Source organism: Drosophila rhopaloa, unplaced genomic scaffold, assembly GCF_018152115.1.
Source record: "Drosophila rhopaloa isolate 14029-0021.01 unplaced genomic scaffold, ASM1815211v1 contig_2, whole genome shotgun sequence".
NCBI classification, from domain to species: Eukaryota; Metazoa; Arthropoda; class Insecta; order Diptera; family Drosophilidae; genus Drosophila; species Drosophila rhopaloa.
The window spans coordinates 25,055,207-25,074,589 of record NW_025335083.1 but is presented as its reverse complement, the minus strand read 5'-3'; the positions used below and the strand labels follow the sequence as shown (position 1 = coordinate 25,074,589).

The following is a 19,383-nucleotide window of genomic DNA, read 5'->3' as shown; positions in this document are numbered from 1 at the left end:
TTGTAATTTTATATGTTTTATTCGAATTTCTGACGAAGGAAAATTTTCTTTTGTAAATTATAAGTAGCTTTAAGCTTAAAATGTAACATAATGTAACATAATAACAATAAATAATGTTTGTTTCTGTTCATGGGGCATCTTAACTTTTTTCTTATTTATCAAAAAATATATACATATATAAGTACATTTAATTTAAGTCCCACGTCATAAGCATTTATAAATACAAATATTGGACAATATTAATTTATTTATTTGGCGTTTAAAATTTTGGTTAAATTTACTCTTGCCTCTCTTTTGTTGCTTTTGAATATTAAAATATTTAGATTTTATTATTTCCAGTTTTTTTAAATTTCATCGTCCGACTGGCAAATAAATCGCATACCCTTTCCACAAAGACTTTTTAACATGAAGAATTTTTGATACATGGAAACGCAGTTTTCATTTGTGTGTTTACCAAATTGTAACGAAACAAATTTCAAATATGATGCTTTCTTGCTTGAAGCCACAGATACAAACTCGCCCGTTTTCTCACGATCATTGATGCCCAGCCAATAATGGGATGCTTTGAGTTTTGGTGCGATGGTGAAAAACTCCATACTATTTTGGAATGCCGCTAGATGACCTCCCTTTTCGCGACAGGCGATTTCAGCATCAGTCCAATTTTTGGTAATATTTTCTTCGATATAGAAATATCTTGATCCGAGTTGCTCAAATCCTGGTGGAACCCTTGTTGTTTGTTCAACAGTTGCTTCATCACTATCGCGCTTTTCCTCTATAATTTTCCGCTCCGAAAATGATTCTTTTTGAATTTGGTCCAGCTTCAACTGGGTTTCTTTTCGTAGGCTTTCGATATTTGCCTGATTATCTTGTTGAACCTTCAGACTTTCATTTAAAGCTGCAGAAATTAGTTTTAACTGCTCCAGAACTTGCTGGTTGTGATCGAAAAGAGGTCTCTGAGCGGCAAGACAGAATGCCCCGCATTGATTAGGGGCATCCGTCACTACACATTCTTGATGACTTTTGGCAAGTATTGCCAGTGTAGCGTTTAGACAATATGCCCCACACTGATTTGGGGCATCCTTCAGGACACACACTGACTCGGTATTATCGAGGGACTTAGCAAACTTGTGCAAATTGAAGACGACGAGTAAGTACAATACAAAAGTTCCGGACTGTAACATCTTAGAACCGCAGATCTGCGAAAGACGAACGCTGCCAATAAACTGACTCTGTATTCGCTGAATTTCGAAGAACCCCATGGAATATATGCAAACATGTACATATGTATTAAAGAATTTTTACGAGTTAAAAAACATTCTTTTTCCAAAAATATATTAATCATACACTCGCAGAACTCGAAGGTTACGATATGACTTGATTAACCATAATTTATTTGAATGTAATACATTTTAATCATAAAAAATAAAAAAATTTTAAGTTTTTCTTTTAAAGATAAAAGTTAGCAGTTTTTTCTTGATAGTTGAACAATATTAAATATAGTTTTACTGTTGATATTTTAAATCACATATTCCACAAAAAACAGTGGCGCCAGCTGCTGATGTGGTAAGATTTGGTACCCAAAATGAGCTGAAAAGCGCCACCTACACAGACGCATCTGGAAGCTCTATCCATTTTTAAAGTGCACAGTGGGCAATCGAATATGGTTTTCGGTCAAAGAAACTTTTATTGTGTCAATTTTTAAATGCACTTAGATTTAATTATTTTAGTTTTTCATGAAAATATAAAATTTTACAATATTTTCTTTTAATTTTTGTGAACATATTTTTAATTTTTTGTTATAATTAGACTTCGTTGTCTAACTGGCAAATATAATATGCTATAGTTTCACAATTACTATCACTCATTAAACCGTCCTTCAGGGAAACGCAGTCCTCAGATCCTCGGAAGTTGTTTGGCTCTCCCATATACCACCTTAAAAATGTTGCTGGCTTGCCAGAGGCCACAGATATAAAATCTCCTTCTTTTGCCCGATCGTTGATGCCCAGCCAGTAACGATTCTCCGGCCTGAGTTTTGATTTGACTTTGTCGAGCTCCAATTGATTTTGGAAGGCCGCTAAATAACCGCCTTTTTCTCGACAGGTGGCTTCAGCAACATTCCAATATGTGGCAATATCATTTTCGATATAAAAATTTCTGAAACCAATTTTCTCAAATCCGGAGCGTGCCATTTCCATGTTGTCCTCAATCTTGTCCAGCCTTTCTTGAATCCGGTTCAGAATCGCCAGTATAGAATTCAACTGAGCCTGGGTATTGGCATTATCCTCAGATTTAACGATGCCGCACAGGCTGTAGGCCACAAAGGCATACAAAAAACAAATTCCAATCTTAAACATTTTCCGAGCGTTGAACCACGGATGGCGAATGTTGCCAATGAACTGATTCTGAATATATTCGCTTATTTTCGAAGTGCCTTAAAGCAGACCATGGCCTCAAAAATAAGCTGTCTTCCTAATATATTTTCACAGAAATATATGTAAATCATTCTTATCATGCGTTTAGTACGTATATATTTTTGTGAAAACATCATTATCATATATATAAACAAATCGCATAACATTATTTATCCATATATCGTATATATATCCATTAGCATGAATTCTCGGAAATGGGAACATGTCATAATATGTGTGGTATATACAGTATGTTAGTGTTATATAGTATGTTAATGTTATATAGTATGTTAATCTTATATAGAATGTTAATCATATTTTCGAAAAAAATATTATATTTGAATTGAAATTTGTAAGATAAGTAAAAATGAAAATATAATACAAAATAGTTTCCGCCTGAGAACTGACTCGCTTTTTCCTGGGCGCTATTTGATTGCCAGTATCATATGATTAAAATTATATCAGTAAATACTTTTTCGGCTTGGTTTTTTATTTTCATATGCACAACCATTTAATTTGGTTTAACCATTATAAAATATACAATAACACATTCTTACTATAAACGTATTTAGTTTCCTTTTTCAGTGCAAAATGTAGACAAGGTATGTGTTATTATTGTATAGTTTCGTGAGGAGACTAACGCAAGGTCATCATGTTGACAAACTCCTCGAAATTGAGATGATTGTCCTGATCGATGTCGTACTCGCGTATCATATCCTCCAGCTCGTCGTCGCCTAGTTTTTCGCCCAGTGCCACAAAGATGGCCCTCAACTCTGTAGCCGAGATATAGCCATTATTCTCCTTATCAAAAACGCGAAAGGAATCGCGCAGCTCATCCTCCCTATTTGTATCGCGCATTTTGCGCAGGATCACATTGCAAAATTCCGCGGCAGAGATGTTTCCATTTCCATCCGAGTCCACTTCATTTATCATGGACTGCACCTCGGACTCGTTGGGCTGGCGACCCAGTGCTCGAATCACCAGCCCCAGTTCCTTGGAGGTGATGGCTCCTTCGTTCTCCTTGTCCAAGATCTTGAAGGTATCTTTAAGCAGGTCCTGCTCCTCCCTCGACAATTCATCCATATTATTAGGTTTATTTTACTGCAAGCAAATTAAATATTTCAACTATACGGTCCTTTCCGGAGTCGTTGACTGAACTTCCCTTACTAACCGGTTTGTCAGTTGAAACTGAGTAACACCATCGGAGCTCTAGGATTGAAAAGAAACAATTTTATAAAATTGTTCCTGTTTAACAAGAAACTATTAATATATTCTTAAGGCATAACATAATATGCGGATAATTTCTAAAACTATTTTTTGTTTTTGGCGAAGATAATAATAACCAATATTGGCAAACAACCTATTAAAAACTTTAAACCATCTACTTATATTTACTTATTTATACATTCTTGGGCATACCACATTAAAATTTAATGAAAATAATTGAAACTCTTAATGTTTTTGTGGAGAACATATACAAGCATTTTCACACACCGTTTTTGGTAAGCAAATCACGTGCTTTTCTTGACCCAAAATGATATCATCTGCCGGAGAAACTCTGAGGTCTTATGCGAATTATTTTATAGTTGAACCAAAAATTTATGTCATCAGTTGGAAAAAAAATGGGCGCATAATGCGCCCGTCGAGGAAATTCCAGGAAGCCGGGCAACTCCAACTGGCGGTGATGACAATTTACGTGGCATTTTAATTGAACTTTCTACGTGTTTGAGTGGTGTACTTTGATTTGAGCCCCATCCACCGATTTTTGTCGATTTGAGTCAATGTTAAAGGCGTTGCCACAAACCGCAAACTGTCGTGTCTAGGAGGTCGGGGAGGGGCCTCGAAACGTGCCTGAAGTATTATTACCGCCGTCTGTGATTGATGGCCTTATGTGAGTGAGTCAGTGGATTTTTATAACTCTACGCAGATCTCTTCGTTTCAATCAAACACATAAAATCTGGACATCGATCTTTTTGATACTAGCGCTCTAACTATATTGCAAATTAACTAACCAAATTGTTTGGAATAAAATGGAATTAGGGGGAAACCTTGGATTGAAAGCCAACAATTGTTAGCAATCTGTGAGTAATAAATAATATGTAATATCATAAAACACAACTTTCTTTATAAATTCAAGAAATTAGTAGTGTTGTTTTAGGATAAAATTTAAAAGAGAATTCAATTATTTACTACAAATCTATATTTGAAAGTACAAAAAGTACATACGCTATTTCCAATCAGTTTCATAATTATAGGTATTTAAATAAAGTCAATACATTACCGTTCCACAGATCCAAATAAAACCAATTCACGAAACCTTTAATATTAATGCAAACTTTATTTGAAATAAACTAACTCGCTATGGTTTGAATAAAATCATTTAAAATTAAAGGAAGACCATGGAATGCTAGGGGACTGCTTAAAAAACTACTACAAAACTCTTAAGAAATATGCCTACATAGCATTAGGTTCAACTGGAATGTTGCTTGTAGTTTGATTTTGTTTAATGCTCCGTTTTAAACTAACTTTTACTTTCAACCATTTTTTTCCCTACAGCAAAATCAATTTACGATTTTGTTTACTCATTAAGATTAGCTTACCGGATAAGGAAACATAAATAAAAAATTGGAGTTCACTCAAACAGCAACACTTAGTGTTGGGCCACACATTAAAAAACTAATCGATAGACTCTCGTACTAAAGGCTTACACATTTAAATGGGCAGATTTAGGCTAAGTTCTTAACACATAAGGGCTCTAAAAAATGCAACAACAGAGTTTCTTTACGCCTACAATTATCGCTTAGGGATGTAACCGTACTTATAGTTTAGTTTTATTGCCTTGTCTAGACATTGTACTAAAATGTACTAAAACGTAGCTCTTAATTAATTAATGTGCTTGTGGGTCCAAATGGGGAATACAAGTGGGGAACAGTTCGTGGCCCGGATTTCCATTTCCATTTCGATTCAGATATTAGGCAAATTATACAAGAGTATATTTTATAAGGAATGTTACTGAAATCTCTAATGTCTTGAAACCATCTGGAATGGTGATTAAAAGTAAGCAATGTAACAAAGTTGCATAAAATCACTAAATATTTTTGATAAAAGGTGTCTTTCCAAATCCAAATCTACTTCTATGGAAATCGATAAGAAAAGCAGGCTTGCTAGTGTAGTTCTCCCGATTTCAACGTCTCATTATATCCTCAATGCTGAATCCCGTTCTTCTGGGTGGTGCAGGTGGTGGTGCTATGGGTGGTGCGGTCACAGGTGGTCCCCCCGCGGTTGGTCCCTTTTCACTGGGCGCTCCACTAACTTCTGTGCTCGGTGGTTTTTCCAAAAGTTGCCTGGGCGGATGTCGCGACATATTCAGGGCGTATATACTAGGATTGTCCACGAACGACCTTTGACCCAGGCCAGGATGGTGGTGCGGATCCATCAAATCCAAAGTGGGTGCCGGCAGGATCCTCTTCCTCATGGGGATCGAGCCCAGGAAACTCGGCATCGCCTCGTGTGGTGAATGCAACGGTTGGTTGGGTGGCTTACTCGATTCCGGTTGGGTGATTATAGTGGGTGGTGTGTGTGGTGGCGGTGGTGCCCCCTTCGAAAGGTTCAAGCTCTTGTGGTGCAAGTCGCGTCGGACGTGTAGAATGGGCAAATAGGGATCTCCGTTGGGTGGCAGCAAGTGTGGATGGCCTTGGTGTTGGTGGCTCGGTGGTGGAGCCCCAGTGGGTGGTGCGGCTGCTCCCGGTGGTGCCGGGTATCGCACAAAGGACGGTGGAACGGGCAGGCTGATAATGCCAGGGTTTCCCAGTTCCTCCAGTTGCTTTTCGCCATGTGGTCGCATTGTGTAGGTCTCGCCACCTTCATGATGACAGTGGGTAACGCCCTGGCGCTCCGGCTTGGCCACCAAGCCCACTGCCGAGGATGCCACCGAAGTGGCGGCTGCCCTTCCCGCCTGGAATCGGGCCACCAGAGCCACCTCCGCCTGCTCCTCGTCCTCGGGATCGAAGTCCTCCTCGTCTTCTCGGGCCAAGTCGTGGACCCTCGGCAGATCCTGCAGCTCCTCCTCCTCATCGAAGTCATCGAACTCCTCCTCGCTTTCCTCCTGATCGATGGCCGCCTTCCGCTTGAGTCGCATCCTTTCGGTCTCCGACTTTTCCGCCGCACCCGCCGATGCATCGCCCAAATTGTGGACTGGCGACTGGCGGGGCGAGTCCACTTCCAGCAGCGAGTCCTCTTCGTCACCACTCAAATTCCTGGCCTCGTCCTCCTCACCCACATCCACGAAATCGCCCGAGTTGACCTCACCCACTGCGTGGGTCAAGGCATGACGGCGCAGATCGCAATTCCGGCGGAACACCTTGCCGCACGACGAGCACTCGTAGGGCTTGTGGTCCGTGTGGGTGAGCAGATGGGTCTTCAGGTTGGAGCGCTGGTTGAAGGACCGACTGCAGACGGGACACTTGTGCGGCGACTCCTCCATGTGCAGGATCTTGTGGACGGCCAAGGTCCTCGATTGGCAGAAGCCCTTGCCGCATTCCGTGCACTTGAACGGTTTTTCCTTGGAGTGGATGTACCTGGCGAAATGAAAGAGGACAAAGTGGTTAGACATCGTGGTTAATGCGTGGGCGTTTTCGCGGTAGCTGCTATTGGTAGCCCAAGTTGACAGTTATCTCAGCTCAAATGCAAGTTTATCTTGTATGCTGCAGAAAAGATAAAGGCTCTGTATACACTAACTACGAAAATTTCTAGTTATGTGAATTACAATTAAAATTGTAGTGCAAATATATTTCTTTAGTATCCTAAGTCCTAAATAAAAAGGGATTTTTGATAATATTTTTCAAGGAAATGAAATGAAAAAACACTTAATACTGTTTTTGCTTTAAAAGTACTTTTTATTAGAAGACAAAATCTCTAGAAATTTCTCTGTATGAAAACAAATAAACCAGCTTGCTTTAAAACAGTAATCTTATATAACTGTCTTTCCAAATAATTTGAAAACTCTTTTCTTGATGTTTAAAACCTCTTTTCTTCTTGTATCTAATATCTTTGAAAACTCTTTTCTTGATGTTTAAAATCTCTTTTCTTCTTGTATCTAATATCTACGAATATCTTGTATATTTCTCTATCAGACGCCCACGCTTAAAATTTTCCCAACATCCTTATAACTGATAGGGTATTTAACTTTTGTGTCTGCGATCGCCTTGCATTAATTTTGTATGTTTATGGCGGCCATCTTGGCAATGGCGTCCACTTGTTGTTGGATCGCAGCAGCCTTACTTAAAAGTTAAACTCCCCATCTCCGACGGAACCTCGGATTCAGATTCAGCATCGCATCGGAGGCAGCAGCTGCTGGTGTCTCGGTGAAAAAAGAAAAAAAACTAAAACCCAAAACAGGTTATGTCTGCTCTGGGGCCCCGAGATTCTTCTCCCATGCTCTGCGCGTTTCTGGTCAAAAAAAAAATACAAAAAAAAATAATAAAGAAGAATTAGCCCCGCGGCAAAGCAAACAAACGACAAATGGACCGATACCGAACGATCAAAAGACAGAACGCTCGGACAGGCCGCCACATGGAAGTAGGGAAGGAGGGGAAGGAGGGGGAAGGGGGATGGAGACCTGCTGCCTGGCATCGGGATATATAGACCTTCCCCACCTCTCGGCCATCCCTCAGTTTTAATGCTGGTGGAGGAGCCCCAAAGGAAAACCCACAGAGTTAATTAACTTTGTTGTGCTGCACTCTTTGGCCAAGATGGAGTTTCACTGGCAAACGGAGGAGCTCTGATTTCGGGTTCGTTTTATGGGGGAAAACTCTATTGGGTTGGGGTGAAAATATTCTTCAATTAAAAGGGCTCTTGATAAATTGATAATCTAAGGAAAATTATTTGTTATATGTATTTGTTTACTGGCTCAATATATACAAAATGTTACTTAAGTTGCTTTTATTTGAAATACAATTTTCTAAGGAGTGTCTAAACCATCTTCATATTTGTAATAATTTTGGACTTTTTCGATCAAGAACTAATATTTTCATTAAGTTTTGTTGACACCTAATACTTTCAAGACTGCAATGGATATATTTAATATTAAACAAATATTTCAAATGAATTACTTGAAGATGAATACAATTTTCCTAACATATTTTAAATATTTTATACTTTTTGGTAAATGTAGAATCTTATTCGATTGACCGTTAAGTATTGAAATCAAAATAAATATTTATTTTTAACCGTCAAAACCCTTAAATAATTTTTGAACCTACAAATTAGAATTTCACAGTGATCATTAATATATAAAATTTCTCCTTTCGAGGGTATTTCCCCATTCGCCTTCCTGTCCCACCTTCCATCGCAAAAATATCTGCAGGCCTAAATGGCAATTACCGGAGCAGACACTCCCCCTTTTGTGTTTTCTTGTTCCAAGTTCCGCAACTCACCTGTGATCCCTGAGGTGATCCTGTCGCCGGAACGCCTTGCCGCAGATATCACAGGAGTAGGGCCGCTCGTCCGTGTGTGTCCTTTCGTGGATGAGCAGATTGTACGACTTGGTGAACTGTCGATTGCAGAACTTGCAGATGAACTGTTTTTTTGGCCGCGATGCCCGGCCAGGAGCCCTCAGCAGGCGTCTATCGAGTCCTGCGTGCATTCCAGGACCCAGTCCAGGTGGAAAGAGGGCTGCGGCGGCGGCGGCTCCCGGGGAAATGGAAAGCTGCCGGCTCCCGTGGGCGAGGGACCCGGTCCGGTGAGATATGGCGGCGGCGGGACCCCAGCCGGTCCGTACAGGACTCCCGGAGGCGGGACGCCAGGACCTCCGGGTCCGCCAGGACCTCTGCCCAACATGGCGGCCGCCGCTGCCTCCCTGAGCGCCAGTTCCTTCCGCTTGTCGGCCATCATGGCGATGATCTCGTAGTTGGAATTGCTGCCCGGTCGAACCTTTCCGGTGGGCAGGACGGGCACAAAGGCGGAGATCTCGCGGTGGTGCGGCGGGGGCTGCGGCGGCGGCGGTCCATGGAGTCCGGCCAAGTGCTGCTGATAGGCCAGCTGTGTTTCATACGCCGAGATCCGGCTGGCCGAGGAGTTGCGCGAGTCGCCGCCGTTCTGGGAGCTCCCGTCCGATCCGCCCGATCCGCCATTCCTGTCCGCCGCACCACCCACCGCCGCCGCAGCCGCCGCCATCGAGGTCATGAACTGGTCCATTCGCGAAGGTCGCAGCATGGGTATCGCACCACCCCCGCCGCCTCCTCCGCCGGCGATCTCGCTGGATGAGCTTTCCGTGGGCATTGTTTGTGGTGGGGCTCTTCACATTCCGTTGGAACTGCCAAAGATAGCGAGGGAAAAAACGGAAAATAAAATAAGGGTGGTGGCATAAATAACAATTAGTAGGCGATTGTGCTGGGTTAATTGGGCTCTCGTTTTTGGGGCTTATCTTAATTGCGCCTCAAGTGCAATAAACAGTTATTTCCACGTTGTGTTTTTATGGCCCTTAGGGTAGTACGGGATATGACAAATAACTTGGCTACCAGGTTTTGGGGTACTTTTTTTGGATGATGAAATTGATTAAAATATCACAATCCCTGCTTGGCATATCACTTTTAAATTAAAGAGCTACGAGTATGACTTTAATTGGAAATATAATTGTTTTTATTAGCTCACAAGGATATACTTATTTTTGAAATATTTTCCATTAAAGTTTTCTTAGTTTAATTTTCTGGTCTTTGCTTTTTAAAATATTTATTTAATAACAGTAATAAACAGAATATCCTTATCTGAACCTGTTGTAACTCACTTTTAGAGCAACCAAAGTTCTTCAAATTTGTTTTTGACACTTCTTATCAAGGAATTTTAACACATTTAATTGCATTAGACTTGCAAATAGCGCGAAAGTACAAATAAACACAGCACTTAAAAGCTGATTATGTAGAATTTATCCTCATGAATGTGGTTTATTGGCAACACATAGTAAACAGAAAATTATTTTCTGGAAAATTACCTATATGCTTCTAGGAATATTTTCACAGGGTAACTAAACAGTTTATCACATTATGGCATCCGCAGTTGTTGTTGCCGTGTTTTTTCCATATGAATTTTGTATTATGGTTGCTGTTGTTGGTTTATCATTATCAGCGGCGGACTGCCGACGACCGCGAGTGGAACTAAACTGAAAACGAGTCGCAGTTTGGCACCGCGATCGGGGGCTTCCAGTGCGCAGGTTAGATAAGATTATGCGTCTAAAAAAACCTGCCTCCGAACCACTGAGTCTGAGTAACAAGGGGCCCAGCACAGTAGTAACGATATAAACACGCACACACTCGCACTGGCATTCTCTCAGCCAGATATATACATATATACATATATGTGGTATATCGGCAGATACTCCGGCACTCTCAGATACAGATACAAAGATACAGATACCGATACATTTACAGAGGCAGGCAGCCAAGTTGCCGTCGGTTTTGGTAAATGACTCGAACCGAACTCGACCGACTGCTTACTGGATTTACGCAACAGGAGCCTCGACTTCTGAGTGCCTCGAAATCGACTGGGGAGAAACGGGGCAGGGGTGCGGTTCCGAAACGTGATCATCACGATAATAACAAAATAATGCAGATAATAATGATCACAATGATGGCCCGGGCCATAAAATTTGTGGCCCCATCTTCCAAACGCTTTTTCTGCTGTTTTTATGCGCTGCACAGGAAAAAAGGAACGAAATGGGGGTCAATTTTTTAAACAGTATCTAAGAAAAAGTTTAGTATGAAATATTCAATAATATGACATTAAGTTTCAGTTTCAATATGATATTTTTTTATCCAGTACGGAATGGTTTTCTAAGGCGATACAAAATATTTTCATAGGTTAAGCCCCTGTTCTTAAATTTAAGAATTCATTTAAAACTATGTTTTATAAAATATAATTATCAAAATTTTAAAAGGTGTAATGTATTTTAGACAAAACATTTTTAAATATATTTTATAATAGATTTCTTTGTCTTCTAAAGTCTAAAAGCAAATGACTTTAAACCATAAAAAAATAAATAAATTGTACCAAGTTTTTTCAGTGCATTTTCCTCATTTAAATTTATAACCAGTTGTCCGAAGACGAAAAAATAAAAAATAATCCTGCTGTCGGTGCAATGACAGTTTTGCTTATCATTTTCTAGAACCGTTCACGCTGTCTCAGTTGATTCTAATGCAAAATGTTGCAACGTCATCAAGATCAACATTAGCATTCAGCCAACATCAAGCAATGTGATCGTCATAGTTGGTTAAAAAAAAAGCTTAGCCAAGATTTTGAGGCTGTTGAAGAGGCGCCTATTGTTGGAGATACCGTTCATTTTTTTTGGATGACTAGCCCAGGAATTGTTGGCATTGTGGAGGTCTTATCTATGGAAATAATTTTTAGCATTGTCTGGCTGGAGAGTGCGCTGTCAGATTAGCTCTATAAAGTAGCTGAAGTCATGACTTGATCATGAGCTTATCATTGTTACAGCCTTTTGAGAAATGACTCTGCGGAGCATGTGTAGTTCAAGTGGAAATATAAGAAAATTCAAATGAATAGTTCAGATATCAGTTAGATGTGGGTAGGTCTTATCGTATTCCATTGTATCTTAAGGGAAATCTTTAGCAGAAGGCTTTGGCACTTTAAAAATTACTGTGGAAACTTAAAAATGTATAAAATATATATTAACACTATGTAGATAATGAACTTTTTTCTTAATTTATAACTCGCAATCTCAAACACACCCAAGCCACATTTTCTTGTGCTCCCTTCATGTCGGAAGCACATGCCAAAGTAATCCCATTTTTATTAGATAGTAATTGGATAATGCGTCTGCTCCAATATTTGATGATTTCTAATCTAACCCAGGCGAGTTCTCCTGCCCTAGCTGATAAGCAGTCGCACTCTATCTATATGGGATTCAATAAAGAATTTATCTGATCTCTTTATGACCCACTCGACTCTAATAAATCCCCAACATAGGCGGCTGATATAATCAGCGGACCCTTTGCTTCAGATGAGCAATGGCCCTGTTATATCTCATTCGATTACGATCCCGATAATCCCCCTCCGATTTCGGCTCACGTATTTCTGGTAGCCTCGAAACAAAAAAGTGTAACCCGTTTTGGGTTTTACATTTTTTTTTTTGTTTTTTCGATCTCGGTACTTTTTCTAGGGTTTGTTTCCTCACTTTGCATTTACGACCCGCTCGGACCCACGTTTTGCCCCACACCCTGTGCACATACAATGTACAATTCAGCGTTCATTATCTTTTTGAAACATCGGCACTTTTGAAAACGTCAAGCCAAATAAGAAAAACAAATAAAATTCATGTAAATAATGGACATCATCAGCAAAAGCGACGGCACGTAGACTGCCGTAGAAATATTGGGAGAGAGTTGTGCGCGCACAGATACAGATGCGGAGATACAAAGATACTCGAACTGAAAGATCCACAGATACAGATACACCGAGACGTTTGCGCAAACGGTTGCCCAGCAAATGAAGCCAAAGGCTTAAAGTTCCCAATATGAGTGCGTCTCTGGGTGCACATAAAAAAATTAAAAGAAGTTCTATTAAAAAGGTATTGATTATTGAAGACCTTCCAATAATATAATAAAATAGATTTAACTATAAAAAACAATCATTAAGAATATTAATCAGGTCTAAAGATCGTCTTCTTTAAGTATACCTCATAAAAAAATAATGAAATTCGATAATCCATTTAACATAAAGACGTATTTCGGTAGTCAAATCAAAAACATATGGATTAATGACATCTAAAATAATCAATTACAGGTGGAAATCACCTGGAGTTAAATCACTCATTGATCGATGATCTCATTTCTTTCTCTGTAGAGTACATATAATAAAAAGAGCCAGAAGACCAACTACTGCTGGAGGAAAATAAAAGATATCGAGGAGCAATTTGGCTGCCACTTTTTCCCTCCTCTTCTTCTTCTGCCCTCTTGCTTCCTCTTCTTCTTTTGGGTCCGGGATCGGTTCGTTTGCTGGGTTTTTGTGTGTAAACATCTGAGGCCAGCAGAAATGAAACCCAGGGCCTAGTAGAGTGAAAAGGTTTCAGTTGATAAAAAAAAACAGAAAAATATACAAACACACACAGACACACACACTGGGCAAACGGATTTGGTGTTTGTATAGAAAACGCAGAGAGTTGAGGAGCCGAGGTTGTCCCTCCGATGATGGCCTACGATGGCTGGAAATGTCCATGCGTCTTACTGCCCAGTTTACAGGGTGTTAAACGGGGTATATCGGGACAGTAAAGACATGCAAAGCGATCCATCAAAAACCAAATGATCATGTGATAATTAAAACTTAAAGCAGCAGAATTAGTTAGAAGAAAATAGATCGTTTTGAGATTTAATCTATAGGCTAAGAAACGAATTACTTATTATTATCAATCCATTTTATCAATTTAAGTAGCAAATTAAGTTTATGATAAGTTAAAGTTTATTAAAAGAGCTTTTAGGTCATTAATAAATTTGTAGATACAATAACAGAAAAACAAAAGACCCTTAGATCACCAAATAATTAACTAATCGCTTAGATGTTTGTTAATTAAATATTGTAAGTTGAAAGAAATTATTGAAACATAAAAAAAAAATAAACCTATTTAACAAGTGAATTAAATACGGGAAAAAAAATGAAAATCAGGAATCTCTAGGGTATTTGTGTAGTTTATCAGTAGGCCTACACTTCTGACCATATCTTCTGGGCCGAGTGCTTAGCGGGCCCCATATGCACTTCAGTTTGCTTACAAAACACCAGCCAGCAACAACAAACAAGCCAGAAGACGATGACGAAGGAAAGTGGAGTGGTGGGAGGAGTTCCTCGGAGGAGGAGGAGAATGGGTATTACGGGTGAGCCCAGGGAAAAAGGGTCGCCGAGATCTGCTTTGCAGCTCGGAATGCTCTTGGCCAGGCTGTTTTTAATCCCTTCGGTACACGTTTTCCTCCTCGATGTCTGTGTGTATAGGTATGTTCGAGTGAAGGTAGCTAATAATCAAGACAACGAAGGAGAGGAGGGAAAACGCCGCAGACTTATAATTATAGTCGAAGAGGAGAGGCAAGAAACTACAAAAAATACAAAAAAAGAGACCTGCACTTCACATGCGTTAATCTGAAAACCCTTTCGGGCCCCAAGCAGCATCTGAGATTATAGTCAAAGCTATTAAAAATCTAGCATAATCATTGCCCATGGTGGAAAACAAGTTGGCTTTCTGTTTTCGCTCCTGAGCTGGGCAGGCGATCTTCCTTCGCTGCCTTGTCTATAATTTTCTTGATTAATATCCATGAGATTTACACATTTGTAGTACCTGGCCAGAACCCCTCTCCTCGCTCCTTGGCCCCCTGTTCTATGTGTGCTGGCCATTAATTTAAAAGCTTTGCTAATTTCGCGGGGAAAATCTGAAAACGAACGACTGCTAATGAAGTTTTATGGGTTCGGGAATGCAGCTGCAGCAGAATTGATAATGTCGTTAGCATTAAATTGAAAGTGCTTTAAAGTTATGACTAAGGATTTGTTATTATTAAAGGATGGAAGGTTTGGGCTGAGAAGAATTTCTATGTTTACCTGATAAACTGGTAGTTCTTTATACCAGAAACCGACTAATAAATATCTCATTTTGATCGTCACATTTCAATTTCAGAAAAGGTTTAGTTGTATCTTTGTATCGAAGGTGAAATTTACTATTATGTTACAAAATAAATTTGAAACAAAACTCTCAAGATTATCACAAGTTCGTACAGTTATTCTTTCCTGAAACTGAATTATTCTCGGCTTAACTTTGACTCTTTCTAAAACTAATCCCCTTTGCAGTAATCTACTTTGTATGCTAAGCCAATCTCTTCATAAATTTCTTTGGCATATTGTGCTGCTCCTTTCATTCGAACTAAATCCATTCAAGAATTTCACCCTTGAATAGAGCTCTTCAGATCTTTTGTTAGTGGGATTGCTACTTTTTCCAGGCAATCTATTGTGTGATAATTTCAATGGGTCGATTCTTATTTATTAGAAGAGTTTATGCTAATAAGTGTAGAAGCCTTAAGACTATGATTTATTAAGCCCCTGCAATTGGATTATGGACATGCTCTTTACCAAAAAGAATATGAATTTGAATTTTGTTTAATTCAATTCTTTATTTAAGCTATGCAAAATAATTTTTTCATCCCAATCGATTTTCTGACATCTTTAATCCCAACCCAAAGCATAAAATTTCAACTTTTGATCACCTTTCCGCTGTCTGATTTGTTAATAGAATCAAATATTCATATTCCCGTATACAACGTCTAATTTCCTCATCAAAATTAATGAGTCTCCGTTGCAGAACAATAAATGAACTGGTCTATCAGGTGAATTATAGACACGTGCCAAAACCAGGCGTGTCTATATACCCATTCCCATTCCAAACCGTATAAGGCAAAACCCTAACGAACCATTGTTTCGCGGCTTTATGGCCAACTAAAATTCATCAACTATTTTGTCACGATTTTAATTAATTTCGATTTTCCTGCCAGAAGGCAGTTAACCACATTTTCCCCCACTGCTGTTGCAACCGAAAAATAAAATAGTAGTTTGTGACCGAAGATGGAGAGGAAAACCCACCCAAAGAGGTAAAATGCAATAAACTTTTATGGTACTCCCATTCTTATGCTAAAAATCCATTTTGACACAAGACCAAATGGCCCATAAACCGAGACAATGAACATTCAAAATAGATCTCCACTCGGGCGAAACAAAAGCCAATAACTTTATAGAACCGCAGCCAAATACCAAAAAAAAACCAAAACGAGACTGTGAGAGCGCGGGAGGCGATTTACGAAAAGCTAAAAAAAAAAAACAATAAAGAAAATGAAATGAGGGAAAAAAGTAAAGCATTTAAAAGAAATCAAGAGATGTAGATGACGATGATGATGATGGTCTGAGGTTGAGGCTGACTCCGAATCAGTATCTGAACCCAACAGAAGCTTGCGGCAATTGCGTTTCCTCTTTGGCCACACGTTCTGGACAATTAAAGCCCAAGTCGAGCTCCGAATCTGAATCGAGCCAAGTTAAGACCGCGACCACGACCGAAAACCAAAAACCGAAAACCGAAAAACCGGATTCAAAGCCGAGAAAGAGCGAACAAGACGGCGAGAGCGACCAGTGGCCACTGGCACTGGCTACAAGTGAACTGGTTTACAAAGAAAAAAACGGAGATGGAGAAAAAATGGGGGAAAACCGAAGTTTTCCATTCCCTTGCAAAGCCAAGAAGGACCACAATTTGTAATATGTTAGTTTAAACTAGCTTTCAACAAAAAATTACTGGATTAAAGTAGGATTTGAAATGATTTGCTTTACTATATTTTTTTTTATTTTTACAAATTATTATTTTTCAGAATTTAAGCCTCTCCTATTATCATAATCATCTATTTGCTTTCTAACAAAATTTAGTTTATTGAATTAATGAAAAACATATAAAAGTTCAGTTAAAAATATTTGGGTAAATAGGGGAAAAAATAGGGGAAGGAATTTACAAAAATGGCTAAGTATGCAATTAGATGTTAAGAGAAAATAAATATATTTCTGTACAAAAAGCCCCACCAAAACGTGATACCCTCGCAGAGGGAATAAAAGAGACCCCCAGAATTCCAAGCGAAGGTTTTTCGAGTCCGGCTCGAACGGCCCAACTCGAACTGAGCGCCACAGCAATAGCAACAACAATGGGGCCAGGGGGTGAGGCGGCAAGGGGAGGGGGCGGACTCCACCGCGGACTGTGCGGCACCACACTGAGTTCAGTGGCAATGACAGTGGCACATGCAGTTGTAGTGGAAGCCGCTTGTCGGTCGACAGTCCGCCAACCGCCAGCGTTGTCGCCCTCTCTTTCTCTTCTTATCGCCCCGTCTCTTTCTCTTTGTGGAGCAGGTTTTGAGATATATCTCTGGTCTTTCTCTCTCTCTCCCTCTATCTGCGTACTCGTTATTTTCTGTACTCGCTACCTTTTTGGCCAACGCAAAAATACCAAAATAAAAAAAAAACAATAAAACATAAATAATTAGCTAGCCCTTCGACGAAATAAAAAACGTTAAGAGTAAAAATAAGTGCTATGGAATTTCTGCGTTCTTCTTAGTGGGCAGGGCCTGTTCTTGGCGGTTTCTTACCTATGGGTTAAACAGAAGAAGGCCTCAGGCTCTTTGAGCTTTATCTGTGCGGCCTCAAGTATCCAAGTAGTTTTTTTGAACAAGTTTCTGGTGGCTTTTGTTGTTAGTTGTTAAGCATTGAAATGCCTGGCATTGTTTCTTGTTTTTTTTTAAAGTAGAAATTGTGTTTTTAAGTGGCACTTTAACTGAGTTTTTGTTATATATGTGGAAAGTTTTTGATTTTTTACTTTTGGTAGATTTGAATTTCTGTGAATTTAAAAAAACAAATTTGGATTTAGATTTTTAAAATAAATACTGGGATTTCTTGGGTTCTCAAAGGTTTTTCACTCTTTTTTGTTGGAATTTTAAGAGGGGTTTATTTAGTTTATTTTTGTTATTTCTTAACAAATAGTTTTCGAGCGTTACGCGACTTGAAACACGCACACAGTGGGACAATTTTAAGATTCGAATCACGACACGATCGCCCTAGGGGTGGGCCGGAGGGGGGCGGCAGGGGGGCGGCAGGGGGCGGTTACGGGAGCAGCAGCAGCATCAACGGCAGTCAGCTACCACAAACCACGTAGTTTTTTTTTTACGAACCCAAAATCCACGTACAACTCTCGGGCACAAGCACAGAGTATCTCACAGATACAAAAACCGAAGGAAAAAACCCGAACCGAAACCTCAGCGAACTAAAAACCGAACGAGAACGAGAGATACACGGCAGCTGAAATGTGTTTTTCTACATTTTGTTTGAAATAGGAGCTGAAGCCAGTGCAGCTACCAATTCGCTCCTCAAGTAGTCCCAAACTCTTCCCACACACAGAGCAGAGTCAGTTGCAGTTGAAAAGCGCTTTTCTCGAGGCAACTAGCGATGCAACAAGTTCACTCACACACACACACTGCCACACGGGGCCCGCTCAATAAGCGAGAAAAAGATACAGCGGCCAAAGATACAGATAGATATAGAGCGAGAGGCACTCACAATGCAGTTCACTTTTCCTATGGCCCACGATCCGCGCGCAGGTGCGTTAGCCACGATCAACACTCGAAGACTGAGCCACGAACTGGGGAACAGGGCCCGAATGGAGAAAGAGTGAGCCGGAGACAGAGAGAATCGAGAGAGACGGGCTGAGATACGGAGAGGGAGAGGGCGACAGCCAACGAGTAGCGAGCGGGAGCAGGAAAACCTGCTTAGTGCACAGGAAAAATATTCTGGATATTTAAAAACATATAAAATATTCGAATAAGTATAGATAATAAACTAATTTCACTAATGACACTAAGTGAAAATATTAAAAATACTTTAAACATCAAAACTAATATATATAATTGATATAACAAAAAAAATAACAAAAAAATGTTGTGTGTATATGGTATGCACCTGATCAACTTCATTTATTTCGATTCTGATAAGTAAACCTACAATTTGCTCCCTTGTTTCCCCTGCTTCTTTAAATTAATTAAGGTTTTAACTATGAAAATGGCAAATTTCTCGCAGTGCAGGAGAGGAATTGAACCGAACTCAACCCAACCGACCGCCAGTCGCACGCTGCCAAATGGACGGGCGGACTTGAGGACGGACTTATATAGAGACTGGCACTGGCGGAGCGTGGAACGTGCATTCGTACGACGAGTTATTGTCAGTTAGAGCGCTACCTGTTTACCGTCCGACTACCGACTACCACCGACTGTTTTTTTCGGCCCGGTCGAGAGGGTAGGGTAAAAATTGCCCGGGTGTTGCCAGATTGCCGCTGCCGCCCATGGATCGTTATGGTGGTTTCCCCCGAAGGAGGAGGAGGTGGGTTCGGGCACTGGTACTGGAACTGGAGGGTGTA

The 19,383-nt window shown here is 40.1% G+C and overlaps 3 protein-coding genes across 3 annotated transcripts; all 3 read right to left on the bottom strand.

Annotated features, from left to right (window-relative positions):
- Positions 1 to 1,770: 1,770 nt before the first annotated feature.
- On the bottom strand, positions 1,771 to 2,376 carry LOC108045979 (C-type lectin 37Db-like). The gene has a single exon (XM_017125487.2). It carries the CDS (start codon positions 2,352 to 2,354, stop codon positions 1,803 to 1,805), a length of 552 nt encoding a protein of 183 aa, XP_016980976.1. The 5' UTR covers positions 2,355 to 2,376; the 3' UTR covers positions 1,771 to 1,802.
- A 504-nt stretch (positions 2,377 to 2,880) lies between these two features.
- Positions 2,881 to 3,563, bottom strand: LOC108045976 (neo-calmodulin). Its single transcript, XM_017125485.1, has one exon. It carries the CDS (start codon positions 3,492 to 3,494, stop codon positions 3,048 to 3,050), a length of 447 nt encoding a protein of 148 aa, XP_016980974.1. The 5' UTR covers positions 3,495 to 3,563; the 3' UTR covers positions 2,881 to 3,047.
- A 1,166-nt stretch (positions 3,564 to 4,729) lies between these two features.
- On the bottom strand, positions 4,730 to 18,048 carry LOC108045984 (protein bowel). Its single transcript, XM_017125496.2, is given in 4 exon segments — positions 4,730 to 6,988; positions 8,846 to 9,105; positions 9,108 to 9,723; positions 17,567 to 18,048. Coding segments are annotated over 3 exon segments (2,235 nt in total). The 5' UTR covers positions 9,690 to 9,723; positions 17,567 to 18,048; the 3' UTR covers positions 4,730 to 5,595.
- Positions 18,049 to 19,383: the final 1,335 nt, after the last annotated feature.